Source organism: Staurois parvus, unplaced genomic scaffold (genome assembly GCF_062004578.1).
Source record: "Staurois parvus isolate SC_StPar_1 unplaced genomic scaffold, SC_StPar_1.0 ptg001741l, whole genome shotgun sequence".
Taxonomy (NCBI): Eukaryota; Metazoa; Chordata; class Amphibia; order Anura; family Ranidae; genus Staurois; species Staurois parvus.
This window is the reverse complement of record NW_028319537.1, coordinates 130,896-148,873: the sequence shown is the minus strand read 5'-3', so window position 1 is coordinate 148,873 and position 17,978 is coordinate 130,896. Positions and strand designations below refer to the sequence as shown.

At 46.5% G+C, this 17,978-nt stretch overlaps 1 protein-coding gene and 1 long non-coding RNA gene across 2 annotated transcripts in view; one reads left to right on the top strand and one right to left on the bottom strand.

Moving 5' to 3' along the window:
• Window positions 1-580: 580 nt before the first annotated feature.
• LOC149434545 (beta-2-microglobulin-like) lies at window positions 581-15,024 on the bottom strand. The gene is made up of 4 exons (XM_089663662.1): window positions 14,878-15,024; window positions 5,558-5,833; window positions 3,310-3,334; window positions 581-2,545 (listed from the first exon to the last, which is right to left on the bottom strand). The coding sequence occupies exons 1-3, from the start codon at window positions 14,957-14,959 to the stop codon at window positions 3,321-3,323; spliced, it is 372 nt and encodes a 123-aa protein (XP_089519788.1). The 5' UTR covers window positions 14,960-15,024; the 3' UTR covers window positions 581-2,545; window positions 3,310-3,320.
• Window positions 15,025-15,070: 46 nt separating this feature from the next.
• LOC149434544 (uncharacterized) overlaps window positions 15,071-17,978 on the top strand; it is a 32,571-nt gene continuing 29,663 nt past the window's right edge. Inside the window, exon 1 of the long non-coding RNA XR_016308656.1 lies at window positions 15,071-15,196. This is a non-coding gene — a long non-coding RNA (uncharacterized LOC149434544). The remainder of the gene's footprint in view (window positions 15,197-17,978) is intronic.

Sequence of the window (17,978 nt, the reverse complement as noted above, 5' to 3'; positions counted from 1 at the left end):
ACCCCGCATTCACTATATCCACTGTCCCAGGACCCTGCATTCACTATATCTGGTCTCCCACAGTACACACAACATGGAAATGCAATTATTTTAGTAAATATAAACTGCTAAATCCCTTTTCTCATCAGCAGTATATAGCCCTAACCTCTGTCTGGAAAGGGCTGATGGGATAGTGCATGTGATCAGCACAGAGCCAAACAAAAAAGAAAATCATCTAGCATTACACACCAAACTGAGCATGTGCAAAATGCCTATGGTTCAGTTTGTCTTATCAGGACATGGTCAAGAGGTGGTCGCTTGAAAACGGGGAGGAACAGAGAAGAAAGGATCATCCTTTTTTTACACAATTCAGAGGATTAACCTCTTAGGTCCCACAGTGAGTATAACAAGCACACTTTACTGCATCTACAGACTGATTGTACTGTTGTGGGTTTAGTAACACTTTAAGGCATGCCGAAGTAGCCCTTCACTCGGTGTGTCATTTTAGCGTGCCAAAAGTCCTTTTTTTAAAAATGAAACACCAAATATATCCTTTACTGCTCTCTATTCCAGTTGCTAGTAAATAAAACACACGCAAGGGTTCCTTATTAAAATATTTATTGGAAACGGTCTCCCCTAAGAGTACAATTAGTATCTGTGTATAAGGAAACATTACAAATTTGTCCCCGTCCCTCCCTCCCCCCAAAGTTAACACAAGAAAAATACATTGAAAGGTCCCCCTCCCCCCCCCTTTCGCTAAGCCCCTTGATCCAGTGCTAGCAGAAAAAAAGCAGAGAGCCAAAAAGAATCAAATATATAATGACTGTGTGATACGGTGTATACGGCATTTACAGAAGGGCCACACTAATTACTTTGGGTACATGACAAAACCTGATATCGTATCAGGAAAAAATGAATCCATTGTATTCCCGTGCCTACAACTGCCAGGGCCAGCCGCGGGAGCTTTAATCACGCTAACCCGCAATCGCTGATTCGCAGCATCTCGTCACTGTGCAAAACGCTAACGTGTGAATGGCTACACTCCGTTCCATATTACTAGTGCAGTCTACACCATAGGGAATCGCTTGTTACAACTCCATTCTCAGCAACTAAAGTCTAACTCCAAGCCCCGCCCCCGAGGACCCCCATCCTTAGGTTGGACTGGCCATTCGACCTGGAAGACTGAGGGCATCTTGTGGCAGAAAGGAAGAACTGCAGGGCTGTAGAGGATGATGTGCCTCAGCAATAGCCCTCATTTTTGTTTTTCATTTTAGGAACCTTTTCATATATATATAAAAATAAAAAAAGAACATTAGCCTGGAGTTGTTCTAATCGCTGCTGTAGAATTACTAATCGGTGCCCCTTGTAGATATAAAATGTACAGTGTTGGAGTAGTCTTAGGTTGATCTGTTTCACAGCTAGGTTGTGTGTTCTGTCTGACCCACCAACCTACGAGGTGGAGAAGCGGAAAAATCCAAATGGCTGCGCACGACTGCGGCAGTTAGAGGCACGGGGATGCCATCATTGTCCTCAGTGAAGTGCTACTTTACAATATATATATTTTTTTTTTTAATCCAAACTGTACAACATTTTTAATGATTGGTGATGAGACTTTCAGGTTCCGCAGGATGTACTAAACACAAATCACTTCCAATCTTCTGTCATTTCATCTTTAATTTGCCATTATGAAAAAATTAGCATTCACAGATATGATCCCCTCGAAGGGTTTCCCTCCCCCAGAGGTTTGTGGTCTATCCCCTTAAAGGGTTTCCCCCTGAGGTCTGTGGTCTATCCCCTCGAAGGGTTTCCCCCCCAGAGGTCTATCCCCTCAAAAAGGTTTCCCCCCCAGAAGTCTGTGGTCTATCCCCTCAAAAGGTTTCCCCCCCAGAGGTCTGTGGTCTATCCCCTCGAAGGGATCCCCCCCCCAGAGGTCTGTGGTCTATCCACTCGTAGGGCAACCAGCAGCAAACAAGTCACTTTCTATAGACCCTTCATAGGATTAGAACTTGCAGTGTGTGTCCCCAGGAGTGGATTTTCCCTCACTTCCTGTCCTGGAAGCCCCTCTCAGGGGAAACTACTATTGGCTGTAAAGCCAAAGGTGGAAAACCCTCTTTAGAGGTTACCCGGCCAGGTACCCCTGACCAAAGGCCGTCATATCTGTGAATGCTGAGAGTCACGTTTCTCTATATAACTAGCATTTGGGTTTTTGGCACATTCATTTATGACCATTTAAAAATGTTGGCTTTAAATCCCTGTTATCGAAGCCAAACACGGACCTTGATTCCGAGGGAGAATCAGTCAAAAATCTGGCCACAGCCCCACCCGGGAAGCAGGTCATGTGACTGGCGATGCTATAAATTACTTACAAATAATTAAATTTTCACACAAGATAATTCCAACCAATAGGTAAGGTTTAAAAGAGGCGGAGCAAAGTCAAATCAGTGAAGTGCTAAGAATAAATCAACTGGTTGATAACGTGATCCTCTGGTGGAGCAAGTCCAGTTCTCGCCAGCAGGTGGCAACGCTGGCCAACAATCTGATGGAATGCTTTGTTCTGTGCCATTGGCTGTGGGATCGAAAAATAGACAACTTTGGTCATTTTAATGAAATAAAATGAGCAAAAGAACATTTTAAACAAATGGTTACTTGTTACTAAAGGGTAACACGGGAATATCTGGATTTACAAAATTGCCTATTGGGACAAGGAAAGATCAGAAAAAGGATTTAGCTTCCAGATGGGCAGAACTGTCCACCACTGACAGCTCATAACTCAACAGTTGTTAAGGATGTGGTGCCTGCTCGCTCCTTAACAACCAGTAACTGTCATGGTAGTTATGGAGTGAGTGGCAGCCGCGTCCCTAACCACCATGATAGTTGCTGGTTGTTAAGGATGCGGCAGCCACTTGCTCCTTAACCGTGAGTTATTTGGTTGCTAGGGACGCGGCGGCCGCTCGCTCCTTAACCAACATGACAGTTACTGGTTGTTAAGAACACGGCAGCCGCTTGCTCCTTAACTGTGACAGTTACTGGTTGCTAGGGACGCAGCGGCCGCTCGCTCCATAACCAACATGACAGTTACTGGTTGTTAAGAACACGGCAGCCGCTTGCTCCTTAACCGTGACAGTTGCTGGTTGCTAGGGACGCAGCGGCCGCTCGCTCCTTAACCACCATGACAGTTGCTGGTTGTTAAAGACGCGGTGGACACGTCCCTGACCACCATCATAGTTCCTATTGGAACAAGGAAAGATGAGAAAAAGGATAGTGTTTAGTGTTGCCTAGGGCAGCACAAAACCTAAATACGCCACTGGCCAGACCAGAAGCTATACGTACCTTTTCCAACATTACATCAAAGGATCTGGAAAGAGGACAGAGAGAGAACGTAAGTACACGTCATCCACCCCGCCTATACAATCTTGTCTATACAAGCAGTCTAGTTAGGTCATTGTGTGTGGTTATGTCTCCAGCCATACATTGTTATTAGCAGGGTGTATACTCCTGAAATCCCAGCTCCGCCCACCTGACATGACCATTTTTTTGGGCTCTCTTTGTTAACTTTATCCAAAATGCAGCTGGAGCGGTGAGAATTCATGGTGACCAGGGTCAAATTCAGGGGCTGCGGTGCTGAAATTTCACCACTGGTGTCTTCAAGAACCAGCAGCTGCCAGTGCCCTCAGAACTGAAAGCAAAGCACAAATCTGGGTGATTCAAAGGGAGCCATGAAAAAAAAGATCCGATCAAGAGATACAGTGAAAAGATGTGGCAGCTAAAGTTACGTGCCAATCTCAGCATAGTCTATTAAAGACCAGCTCGACCCCCATCCCCTCTCACCAGCTGGGCTTCCCTACTGGTCAGGAAGGTCACCATTAAAGGTCCAATAGGCACAGTTAAGCAGATACTCTTGTGGACCCTAGCCCCCGGTGGTGCCCCTGCTCAACCCCCTGCTCTTCATATTATTGGGCAGTATCACCATATGGGCTGCCACCTGTATGTCTACTTAAAGGGTAAGTTCACCTTTTTCAGGATACAATACGGCAAACTAGCGCCAATATCCTGGCCACGCCTCCAGACCCCACTGTAGACAGCGGTTGTGATGCGCCATGTGCTGCCAGTTCACAAACCACATTACACAGCCCCGAAGTGAGTATCCTTCATAACGCTCACAATGGCAAGCTCTCATTGGCCACTATGACCCATGAATGAGAGGTGCTTCTTTCTTCTAGGAGACCTTTCCGGAAGAAGAAGTCTAAGATGTACTTCTCATTGGCCACTATGACCCATGAATGAGAGGTGCTTCTTTCTTCTAGGAGACCCTTCCGGAAGAAGTCTAAGAAGTACTTCTCATTGGCCACTATGACCCATGAATGAGAGGTGCTTTCTTCTAGGAGACCTTTCCGGAAGAAGAAGTCTAAGATGTACCTCTCATTGGCCACTATGACCCATGAATGAGAGGTGCTTCTTTCTTCTAGGAGACCTTTCCGGAAGAAGTCTAAGAAGTACTTCTCATTGGCCACTATGACCCATGAATGAGAGGTGCTTTCTTCTAGGAGACCTTTCCGGAAGAAGTCTAAGATGTACTTCTCATTGGCCACTATGACCCATGAATGAGAGGTGCTTCTTTCTTCTAGGAGACCTTTCCGGAAGAAGAAGTCTAAGATGTACCTCTCATTGGCCACTATGACCCATGAATGAGAGGTGCTTCTTTCTTCTAGGAGACCTTTCCGGAAGAATTCTAAGAAGTACTTCTCATTGGCCACTATGACCCATGAATGAGAGGTGCTTTCTTCTAGGAGACCTTTCCGGAAGAAGTCTAAGATGTACTTCTCATTGGCCACTATGACCCATGAATGAGAGGTGCTTCTTTCTTCTAGGAGACCTTTCCGGAAGAAGTCTAAGAAGTACTTCTCATTGGCCACTATGACCCATGAATGAGAGGTGCTTCTTTCTTCTAGGAGACCTTTCCGGAAGAAGAAGTCTAAGATGTACCTCTCATTGGCCACTATGACCCATGAATGAGAGGTGCTTCTTTCTTCTAGGAGACCTTTCCGGAAGAAGAAGTCTAAGATGTACTTCTCTCATTGGCCACTATGACCCATGAATGAGAGGTGCTTTTTTCTTCTAGGAGACCTTTCAGCAAGAAGAAGTCTAAGATGTACTTCTCATTGGTCAGTACGGTCCTTCACAGACCAAGCACTTGCCATTGTGAACATTATAATGGATATGCCCTCCGGGGCTGCATATTGTGGTGTATGGAGTAGCACGGGGCATCACGACCTCTTTGTGCAGCGGGGTCCAGATGAGTAGCCAGGATATTTGGAGTTAGTTCAACATTTCAACTTTCATGAAAAAAAGAACTCACCCTTTAAGTGCCTTTCCTCCTACCTGCTAGCCACGCCCACCTCAAGCCTGATTTTGCCTTACAACTGGTGTGTAGCAAATCAGAAAAAGGACAATTTTAAGTTGAATGATTGTGTAAATACATTAAATGCCGTTTTCATACGATTGGCTGGATTTGACCATTAATGACACAGTTCCCCACTGACGTTGTCCCCCCCCCCCCCCACCCCGGGATGTGACATACCGAGGCGGTAGGTCTTCAGGGTTCCATCGTTGTGTCTGACATCACAGCTGTACTCCACCCCCTCTTCTGGTGTGAAATCAACAGACTTGGTGAGGAAATAGGCCCAATCCTCCTTGAAGGTCATGTCAGACTGATGGCAGTCCGGGAGTTCCCTATTGGCTGCCTTCAGCTGGAGCTCAATGCGGGGAGGATGGAAGTTAGTGCAGTGACACAGCAGCTGGTTCTTCTTCCCAATTTCCACTGGATTGCGGGTGTACACATAGACTTGTGGGGGCTCTGGGGGAGAGAAGATGGATACAGGAGTGAGTATTCTCATTATACATCATGGTCAAGACTACTAATACCATTTATTCACTGGAGAGCGATGACATCACAGAGAACGCAGCCTATCCATTCACTAGAGAGCGATGACATCACAGAGAACGCAGCCTATCCATTCACTAGAGAGCGATGACATCACAGAGAACGCAGCCTATCCATTCACTGGAGAGCGATGACATCACCGAGAACGCAGCCTATCCATTCACTAGAGAGCGGTGACCTCACCGAGAACGCAGCCTATCCATTCACTAGAAAGCGGTGACCTCACCGAGAACGCAGCCTATCCATTCACTAGAGAGCGGTGACCTCAACGAGATCGCAGCCTATCCATTCACTAGAGAGCGGTGACATCACCGAGAATGCAGCCTATCCATTCACTAGAGAGCGGTGACATCACTGAGGATGTTATTTAAATAGGGACATGTGCATTCCAGTGCGTTTTACTGCTTTCCAGTACAGTTCTGCGGAGAAAAAAATGCCTCCTGTTCTACTTTTTTTCTGCAACCGGAACGCACTGGAACTGCAAGCACTGATGTGAACTATGACATGACAAACATACCATTTTTTCCCCCCTCTACATGTTCTGTAAAAACGCTCATAAAACTCTAGCGCTCCTAGAGCACACGCTGGGGCGCCTACACATGAAAATGTCAACTGCGATACACAAGTCACATATCGCCGCGCACGCCAGGATGAGAGCGATAATTCCAGCACCAGACCTCCCCCGTACGCTATACTGATGACCTAGAAGGGGCTTTAAAAACGTCACCTAGAGAAAATATAGGGGACTAAAGTTCATCGCCATTTCACGAGCGCACAAATTTAAGGTTTGACATGTTGGATATCCATTTACTCGCTGCAACCTCGTATTTTATATTTTACAAAAAAATAGGGTCATTGGTTTTTTTTGTGCCCTAAAATTAACTTACTTGTAATTTTTACTGAAATTTTGCGACATAAAAAAAATTGGAACTACCACTATTGTATTCTCTGGGGTCTCTGCTTTCAGAAAATCTCATATTTGGGGGTTTTGTGTCATCTTCAGGCCTGAAATGATTTTTTTTAATCTTGTGCAAAAAACGCAAAAATGGCTCTGGCAGCGAAAGGGATAACCTAGACACTCCCCTTTCCTGAGGAGCAGCCAATCGGTGCTCATTACACTGCAAAGTCTTATTTCCTGTTAGTCCCCGGGGGCGGGGCTGGAGACACAGGCAGGGGGGAGGGGTGGAGATAAACAGCGCAATGGTAAAATTATTCCATGTTAAAGTCGCCATAAAGCCCCTTCTGTATTTAACACAGAACTAAAATCACCCCAGATTTCAATATGGAATTGGTGGGACACTGATTTAGTCCCTGGACAAGTAGATGGGGACACTGATTTAGTCCCTGGACAAGTAGATGGGGACACTGATTTAGTCCCTGGACAAGTAGATGGGGACACTGATTTAGTCCCTGGACAAGTAGATGGGGACACTGATTTAGTCCCTGGACAAGTAGATGGGGACACTGATTTAGTCCCTGGACAAGTAGATGGGGACACTGATTTAGTCCCTGGACACGTAGATGGGGACACCGATTTAGTCCCTGGACACGTAGATGGGGACACCGATTTAGTCCCTGGACAAGTAGATGGGGACACTGATTTAGTCCCTGGACAAGTAGATGGGGACACTGATTTAGTCCCTGGACAAGTAGATGGGGACACTGATTTAGTCCCTGGACACGTAGTTTTTTCAAAAATATCCACACCCCTGAATAGTTACAATTAAAACATATATTAGTGCTTTCAATTAAATTGATTTCAAACCATTAGAAAAACATGCTGTAAATCAATGACTAATCAACACAAAGTGCACAGCATAGAGGGGGCAGGGGGGCACAGCGGGGGGGGGGGGGGGGGACAGGAGGGAACAGCACAGCGGGGGGACAGGAGGGCACAGCACACCGGGGGGACAGGAGGGCACAGCACACCGGGGGGGACAGGAGGGCACAGCACAGCAGGGGGGACAGGAGGGCACAGCACAGCAGGGGGGACAGGAGGGCACAGCAGAGGGGGAGGGGCAGGCGGGCACATCATGGGGGGGCAGGCGGGCACATCACGGGGGGGGGCAGGCGGGCACAGCACAGCAGGGAGATGTAATTCCAATTGTAGATCTAGACTGCTACTTCTGTCCCCATAGCCCATAATCTGGCACTCTGCTCGGCACCAACCATCAGGACAGCTTGGTAAAAAGCATGACTATTCCAGCAAAACCGGGACAGTTGGCAAGCGTGCTGTAATGTAAGATTATCATGGGGTCCCCATGCACCTGGGGTGTGTGGGCATTGCCAGGGGTGCCCACGCATTAAGATGACCCTGCAGAAGTGACTCCTGCTGATGGCAGAGAAAGGAGGCAGCAGACAGAAATGACACTCAGTGCTCTTACCTAAGACAAGTACACACTATAGAGGGATGTGCTTTGTTCATATGTTGATGTCTGAGGTTTAGGACCACTTTAAGATAAGTAAAAAAAAAAGAAAAAAAAAAGCTTGCCCTTTGAACCACTTTGTAATCTTCAGTCCTAAAAGGTGTATTAAAAAAATAATAATTGCACAACTGTGTGCTGGGAATGGATACTGCGATTGCGCTCAGCGAACTCTTACACGCTACACTTACTTCTTACTCTGCCAGTTGTGGAAATCCCTAATTCCTGCCAGGGAATTTCTGCTCCTGCTAAAGAGCTAAAAATCGCCCTTGTAGATTCAGCCAATGGAATGAGGAATGCGATTCGGTTTTTTCGTAATGGCGAATGATCAGATTTTACAGCCATTAGATATAACCGGGTACTGTGAGGGTTAACAGTGAGAAGAAATGCTGGACACAAACCTGCAGTGTTGGGTTCTGTGATACGATCAGCATGCCGGAATTTGTATGCAAATGGTAAAAAAAAAACAAAAACAGTATTTGGTTATCATTTAACAGAAGTGTTCGGCTCAGTGAGCTCAGATGTCTGGCAGGAAATGTTCGATGTAAAATGGCGGAAGAAGTCATAAGGAAACCAAGAGGCAGAATACATGCTTACTGTACAAACTTCTCTGCATGTGGCCGAGGGGGCGGGGGGCTTCTGCAGGTCCATGACGGACTTTTTTTTTTGTAGGTATACTTTTCCCCTCTTTTTCGTTAATTTTTAGGTGTACTTTTTCCTCTCTTTTATTTTTTTAGGTGGACTTTTTCCTCTTTTTTTTTTTTTAGGTGGACTTTTTCCTCTTTTTTTTTTTAGGTGGACTTTTCCTCTTTTTTTTTTTTTAGGTGGACTTTTTTCCTCTTTTTTTTTTTTTAGGTGGACTTTTTCCTCTTTTTTTTTTTTAGGTGGACTTTTCCTCTTTTTTTTTTTTTAGGTGGACTTTTTCCTCTTTTTTTTTTTTTAGGTGGACTTTTTCCTCTTTTTTTTTTTTAGGTGGACTTTTTCCTCTTTTTTTTTTTTAGGTGGACTTTTTCCTCTTTTTTTTTTTTTAGGTGGACTTTTTCCTCTTTTTTTTTTTTAGGTGGACTTTTTCCTCTTTTTTTTTTTTTTAGGTGGACTTTTTCCTCTTTTTTTTTAGGTGGACTTTTTCCTCTTTTTTTTTAGGTGGACTTTTCCTCTTTTTTTTTAGGTGGACTTTTTCCTCTTTTTTAGGTGGACTTTTTCCTCTTTTTTAGGTGGACTTTTTCCTCTTTTTTAGGTGGACTTTTTCCTCTCTTTTTAGCTGGACTTTTCCCCCTTCTCTTTTATTTTTTAGGTGGACTTTTTCCCCTTTTTTAGGTGGACTTTTTCCTCTCTTTTTAGCTGGACTTTTCCCCCTTCTCTTTTTATTTTTTAGGTGGACTTTTTCCTCTCTTTTTTTAGGTGGACTTTTTCTCTCTTTTTTTAGGTGGACTTTTCCTCTCTTTTTTTAGGTGGACTTTTTCCTCTCTTTTTTTAGGTGGACTTTTTCCTCTCTTTTTTTAGGTGGACTTTTTCCTCTCTTTTTTTAGGTGGACTTTTTCCTCTCTTTTTTTAGGTGGACTTTTCCCTCTCTTTTTTTAGGTGGACTTTTCCCTCTTTTTTTTTAGGTGGACTTTTTCCCCCTTCTCTTTTATTTTTTAGCTGGACTTTTTCCTCTCTTTTTTTTTTAGCTGGACTTTTTCCTCTCTTTTTTTTTAGCTGGACTTTTTCCTCTCTTTTTTTTTAGCTGGACTTTTTCCTTCTTTTGGGTGGATTTTTTTTTCTTGTTAAATTAGGCTCATTCTAAGATTTTAAACCTTCAGGAGGTAAAATACATTCAACTAAAAGCATATGCCGTCGCTGAAGGCGGCCATGCGGGATAGAAGTACGTCTCCTGAAAAGTCGTCTCGTGAAAAGTCGTCTCGTGAAAAGTTCATTTACCTGACAATTGTTAGCACTTCTTCTTTAGTTACTTTTCTTCCTATTCATGTCTCCACAATACGGCGTATATGAACAGACAGCCGGCACAATATATGGCCTCATAGGCTGTAACAAGGTCAGGGAATGGCAGACCAGCATAGCGGGTGGCTGAGGAGCAGTTTTTTGGGTGTGAAATTCCAGGACTGTAACGCAGCCCAGGACTGCTATGACCTTGGAAGAAAGCTGGTCCTAATACAGGTTAGCGGCACCAAAATCAAGCGCAGTCTAAAAACACGCAGCAACTACAATGCTATAAAATGACAAAGATCAAAGACACTTCCTTTGCCACATGTGTTGAGTGCAGAGCAGCCTGATGAAACAAATACGACACACAACGTGATGAGAATGGGGGGCTCGGCACAAATACATGGAGTATGTCGGACCGCACACAATCTGTCGGCGCAGGTTTACTGATATGGCTACAATCACTGGACCATGAGATCCCGGCATGTATCAGAGGTCGCCGTACATGAAGTCTCTGTACTGGACAGTCCTGGACTAATGATAAAGGGACATCTGAAATAATACGGCCAGGAATACAATGAGACTGTAGTGTGCAGGACTGATCGCGGCTCGGGGAAGGGGGGGGGGGGGGGGGAGGGGGGATTTCTGGGAAATGGAAAGTGAAAGTAGGATCCGCAGCCATTCCACCAACACAACATATGGGGAATAATGTCCTTCGACAGTCTACAGACACACCCAGAGACTGCTACCAGGGGGCTGCATATGTGTATAGGGACTGTATATGTATATAGGGGGCTGTAAGTGTGTATAGGGGGCTGTATGTGTGTACAGGGGGCTGTATGTGTGTACAGGGGGCTGTATGTGTGTACAGGGGGCTGTATGTGTGTACAGGGGGCTGTATGTGTGTACAGGGGCTGTATGTGTGTACAGGGGCCTGTATGTGTGTACAGGGGCCTGTATGTGTGTACAGGGGCCTGTATGTGTGTACAGGGGCCTGTATGTGTGTACAGGGGCCTGTATGTGTGTACAGGGGACTGTATGTGTGTACAGGGGCCTGTATGTGTGTACAGGGGCCTGTATGTGTGTACAGGGGCCTGTATGTGTGTACAGGGGCTGTATATGTATATAGGGGCTGTATATGTATATAGGGGCTGTATATGTGTATAGGGGGCTGTATATGTGTATAGGGGGCTGTATATGTGTATAGGGGGCTGTATATGTGTACAGGGGGCTGTATATGTGTACAGGGGGCTGTATATGTGTACAGGGGGCTGTATATGTGTACAGGGGGCTGTATATGTGTACAGGGGGCTGTATATGTGTACAGGGGGCTGTATATGTGTACAGGGGGCTGTATATGTGTACAGGGGGCTGTATATGTGTACAGGGGGCTGTATATGTGTACAGGGGGCTGTATATGTGTACAGGGGGCTGTATATGTGTACAGGGGGCTGTATATGTGTACAGGGGGCTGTATATGTGTACAGGGGGCTGTATATGTGTACAGGGGGCTGTATATGTGTACAGGGGGCTGTATATGTGTACAGGGGGCTGTATATGTGTACAGGGGGCTGTATATGTGTACAGGGGGCTGTATATGTGTACAGGGGGCTGTATATGTGTACAGGGGGCTGTATATGTGTACAGGGGGCTGTATATGTGTACAGGGGGCTGTATATGTGTACAGGGGGCTGTATATGTGTACAGGGGGCTGTATATGTGTACAGGGGGCTGTATATGTGTACAGGGGGCTGTATATGTGTACAGGGGGCTGTATATGTGTACAGGGGGCTGTATATGTGTACAGGGGGCTGTATATGTGTACAGGGGGCTGTATATGTGTACAGGGGGCTGTATATGTGTACAGGGGGCTGTATATGTGTACAGGGGGCTGTATATGTGTACAGGGGGCTGTATATGTGTACAGGGGGCTGTATATGTGTACAGGGGGCTGTATATGTGTACAGGGGGCTGTATATGTGTACAGGGGGCTGTATATGTGTACAGGGGGCTGTATATGTGTACAGGGGGCTGTATATGTGTACAGGGGGCTGTATATGTGTACAGGGGGCTGTATATGTGTACAGGGGGCTGTATATGTGTACAGGGGGCTGTATATGTGTACAGGGGGCTGTATATGTGTACAGGGGGCTGTATATGTGTATAGGGACTGTATGGGGGCTGTATATGTGTATAGGGACTGTATAGGGGCTGTATATGTGTATAGGGACTGTATAGGGGCTGTATATGTGTGTACAGGGGCTGTATATGTGTGTACAGGGGCTGTATGTGTGTACAGGGGCTGTATGTGTGTACAGGGGCTGTATGTGTGTACAGGGGCTGTATGTGTGTACAGGGGCTGTATGTGTGTACAGGGGCTGTATGTGTGTACAGGGGCTGTATAGGGACTGTATAGGTGTATAGGGGGCTGTATAGGTGTATAGGGGGCTGTATAGGTGTATAGGGGGCTGTATAGGTGTATAGGGGGCTGTATAGGTGTATAGGGGGCTGTATAGGTGTATAGGGGGCTGTATAGGTGTATAGGGGCTGTATACACTGCATGTGTTGGAGAAAGAGAAGAGAGCAACAAAGATTCAGAGAAAGACAGAAAAAGAGCGTTAGTGAGACGTAGGCAAAGAGAGAGTTAGAAAAAGACAGCGAGAGACAAAGGGGGTTATTTACTAAACATGGAGAGTGCAAAATCCGGCTCATTTCTACACAGAAACCAATCAGCTTCCAGGTTTTATTGCCAAATGTTAATTATACAAACTGAAGTTAGAAGGAAGATGAGAAAAAGGCAGAAAAGGAGAGGGGGGAGAGGAAAGAGGAGAGAGAAGGGGGCGGAGAGGAAAGAGGAGAGAGAAGGGGGCGGAGAGGAAAGAGGAGAGAGAAGGGGGCGGAGAGGAAAGAGGAGAGAGAAGGGGGCGGAGAGGAAAGAGGAGAGAGAAGGGGGCGGAGAGGAAAGAGGAGAGAGAAGGGGGCGGAGAGGAAAGAGGAGAGAGAAGGGGGCGGAGAGGAAAGAGGAGAGAGAAGGGGGGGGAGACGAAAGAGGAGAGAGAAGAGGGGGGAGACGAAAGAGGAGAGAGAAGAGGGGGGAGACGAAAGAGGAGAGAGAAGAGGGGGGAGACGAAAGAGAGAGAGAGAAGAGGGGGGAGACGAAAGAGAGAGAGAGAAGAGGGGGGAGACGAAAGAGAGAGAAAGAAGAGGGGGGAGACGAAAGAGAGAGAGAGAAAGAAGAGGGGGGAGACGAAAGAGAGAGAGAGAAAGAAGAGGGGGGAGACGAAAGAGAGAGAGAGAAAGAAGAGGGGGGAGACGAAAGAGAGAGAGAGAAAGAAGAGGGGGGAGACGAAAGAGAGAGAGAGAAAGAAGAGGGGGGAGACGAAAGAGAGAGAGAGAAAGAAGAGGGGGGAGACGAAAGAGAGAGAGAGAAAGAAGAGGGGGGAGACGAAAGAGAGAGAGAGAAAGAAGAGGGGGGAGACGAAAGAGAGAGAGAGAAAGAAGAGGGGGGAGACGAAAGAGAGAGAGAGAAAGAAGAGGGGGGAGACGAAAGAGAGAGAGAGAAAGAAGAGGGGGGAGACGAAAGAGAGAGAGAGAAAGAAGAGGGGGGAGACGAAAGAGAGAGAGAAGAGGGGGGAGACGAAAGAGAGAGAGAGAAGAGGGGGGAGACGAAAGAGAGAGAGAGAAGAGGGGGGAGACGAAAGAGAGAGAGAGAAGAGGGGGGAGACGAAAGAGAGAGAGAGAAGAGGGGGGAGACGAAAGAGGAGAGAGAAGAGGGGGGAGACGAAAGAGGAGAGAGAAAGAAGAGGGGGGAGACGAAAGAGGAGAGAGAAAGAAGAGGGGGGAGACGAAAGAGAGAGAGAGAAAGAAGAGGGGGGAGACGAAAGAGAGAGAGAGAAAGAAGAGGGGGGAGACGAAAGAGAGAGAGAGAAAGAAGAGGGGGGAGACGAAAGAGAGAGAGAGAAAGAAGAGGGGGGGAGGAGAGGGGGGGAAGAGAGGAGTGGGGGGGAAGAGAGGAGTGGGGGGGAAGAGAGGAGTGGGGGGGAAGAGAGGAGAGGGGGGGAAGAGAGGAGAGGGGGGGAAGAGAGGAGAGAGATTGGAGAGAGGGAGAAGAGAGAAGAGGGGGGGAGAAGAGAGGGGGGGTACATAGAGATAAGGGAAGGATTAGAGGAATACATATTCTGACACATATTATATTATTATTATACAGGATTTATATTATTATTATACAGGATTTATATATTATTATTATTATTATACAGGATTTATGGCGCCAACAGTTTGCTCAGCACTTTACAATATAACGGGAGACCATACAGCAACAATACAGTTCAATACAAGAGGGATAGGAGGGCCCTGATCCTGGGAGCTTACAATCTAGGAGTATATATCCTTCATCAGACACCCCCCAGGTTCCCCCACACACCATACTGGAGGAGGTTACATTGTATAACGTGTGTAAAGCCTCGCAGACTTCAGAGAACACAGGCAGAAGTCCTTCTCCATCTCTGTATCTCTATGGCCCCCCCACAGTCCCTGTACTTGGAGGATGTGTCGGGGCCCCCCTGATTTCCTCAGCACACACAGCACTGACACACAACACTGGGCACTTACTGACATTGTTGGGGGCCCCAGAGTCCCCCAGGACCGCCCCGATGATCGCAGCCAGCAGACCAACAGCCAACACAGACCTCATCTCGACTCTTCACCAGCACACTGGTCGTGCCCGCCCTTCACTACTCTTTATATAGTGCCACTCAGCCGACCAATCACACGCCGAGTTATCAGCGCGTCACCAGTTTCTAAGTAAAAGCACCGCTGCGAGGTTGTGCCGCTCGATCACAGCGCAGGATGACCATAGGGATCTGTATACAGGAGAGTGCAACAATGTATCATCAGACATCCGGGCACTTCATGGCATCTGCCTGTTCAGGTATGTATATTATTGCACCGACATGTATATATTCTGTATAATCACAAATCCAATAGAACAGATTGATCCATACATCCTGTATACACTATATACTGCAGACTGTAGGGGTGTGGGGGGGGGGCTCTTCTCTTCTTTTTCTTCCCTCCTCTTCTCACCTTTTCCCTCCAAATATACAATAAATATCCCCAAGAATTGGCTCCATTCATACTTGTGCAACTTGCCATGCGACTTTAGCTGCACGCTGTTTCTTTTCAATGGCTCCCATTCACACCGGCGCCTGCGCTATGATGCGACTTTGGTCTGACTTTACATTCTCTGGATGGAAGTGACACAGGCACCATTTCAAAATCGCTGTGATTTTAAGTCGCACCGATCTGGACGGGTGCCATTGAGAAGAATGGTCATGCGTCTTGGAAGTCTCACAAGTGTGAATGGAGTCCTCCAAAGTCATAAATTCCTTCTATGACACCAGTAATGGGGCACAATACCTCACACTGATATCAATTATGGGGCACTACTCCTATGACACCAGTGATTGGGCACTATTCCTCTCTCTGACACCAATGATGGGGCACTATTCCTCTCCACTGACACCAATGATGGGGAACTATTCCTCCCACTGATACCAATGATGGGGCACTATTCCTCCCACTGACACCAATGATGGGGCACTATTCCTCCCAATGACACCAATGATGGGACACTATTCCTCCCCCTGACACCAATGATGGGGCACTATTCCTCCCACTGACACCAATGATGGGGCACTATTCCTCCCACTGACACCAATGATGGGGCACTATTCCTCCCACTGACACCAATGATGGGGCACTATTCCTCCCACTGACACCAATGATGGGGCACTATTCCTCCCACTGATACCAATGATGGGGCACTATTCCTCCTACTGACACCAATGATGGGGCACTATTCCTCCCACTGACACCAATGATGGAGCACTATTCCCCCCACTGATACCAATGATGGGGCACTATTCCTCCTACTGACACCAATGATGGGGCACTATTCCTCCCACTGACACCAATGATGGGGCACTATTCCTCCCACTGATACCAATGATGGGGCACTATTCCTCCCACTGATACCAATGATGGGACACTATTCCTCCCACTGACAACAATGATGTGGCACTATTCCTCCCACTGACACCAATGATGGGGCACTATTCCTCCCACTGACACCAATTATGGGACGCTGTTTACTCTGATTGACGCCAATGATGGGGCACTATTCCTTCCACTGACACCAATGAGGGGGCACTATTCCTCCCACTGACACCAATTATGGGACGCTGTTTACTCCCATTGACGTCAGGACATTTTCTTCTCCCACAGTCCGGCCCCCCAATAGTTTGAAGGACACTTAATTAGCCCTTTGTTTAGAAAGTTTGGAGACCCCTGCTCTATGTCATGCAGAACAGGACAGGGAGAGGCTTCAGTAGTCCTGTCCTGTTCCTGTTGTCCTCATACAGTATGGTCAGTGCGCGTTGTCACCATAGGAGAGAAGTATGTTACTTGCAGGATCAGCGGGTGAAAAAAAGAAAACTAATGCAGCCACCGCATCTAAGGATTGGTAAACTGCAACATGTGACAGTTTTGTTCTTGGGTTTAGATATGATTTAAGATCCTTGTCAGGCAGCAGAGTGTTTAAAGAGGAACTCCAGGCAGATATTTATTTTTATTATTTATTTCAGGTACTTCTATATCGCCATCAGTGTACGCAGCGCTTTACATATATATTGTACATTGCCATCAGCCGATATAAAAGACACACATTAATGCAGCTCTGCAATCAGGAATACACCATTTCATGTATTTGTTTGAATACAAGCAGTGTAAGTCCTCGGCTATGACCTGGGATCAGAGTCCCTGTACAGCAGAACTCAGACTGGGGAGGGAGAAGCAGCACATGAAGCCACTCACTCGCACTCCAGAGGATTTCCCCCCCTTCCTGACCAGGCCATTTTTTGCGATACAGTGCTGCGTCACTTTAACTGACAATTGCGCGGTCATGCAACGCTGAACCCAAATTAAATGTACATCCTTTTTCCCCAGAAATAAAGATTTCTTTCGGTGGTATTTGATCTCCTGTGCGTTTTTATATTTTGCGCTATGAAAAAAAAAGACCGCCAATTTTGCGAAAAAAACTATATTTTTGACTTTTTGCTATTAAACGTGTCCAGTAAAAAAATGTAAAAAATCAAATTTCGTCATAAATTTTGGCCAAAATGTATTCTGCTCTGTGTCTTTGTTATAAAAAAATCCCGATACCTGTAAATTAATTGGTTTACGTGAATGTTATACTGTCTACAAATGGCGGGATAGATACTGGGATTTTTTTTTTTTAACTATTAATGGAAGCGATCAGTGACTTATAGCGGGACTGCGGCGTGCATTCTGACACGGGGGGGGGGGGGAGGAACTGACTAACTGCCACTGACATCCCCAGTGACACCAATACAGTGATCAGTGCTAATAAAAAGCACTGACACTGTACCAATAGTTATGGGCAGGAAGGGGTTAACATGTGGGGCGATCAAAGGGTTGATTGTGTGCTTTTTTTACTATGAGGCTGTGTGCTGTGCTTCACTGTAAGCACACTGTTATGCAGAGCCATACAAAGCAGTGTGCAGGAGCTGACAAGGGAGAGCACTGGGCAGGAAGGGGTTAACATGTGGGGTGATCAAAGGGTTAATTGTGTGCTGTTCAGGGGTGGACTGACAACTCATGGGGCCCCTGGGCAATAGGGGATCATGGGGCCC

What these genes read in the sequence shown, in the direction of transcription:
- LOC149434545 (XM_089663662.1), bottom strand. Translation starts at nt 14,959, where the DNA reads ATGAGGTCTGTGTTGGCTGTTGGTCTGCTGGCTGCGATCATCGGGGCG. An exon ending in TGGGGCCCCCAACAATGTCA is followed by an intron (nt 5,834 to 14,877) that starts GTAAGTGCCCAG and finishes TCTCTCCCCCAG; the next exon opens with AGCCCCCACAAGTCTATGTG.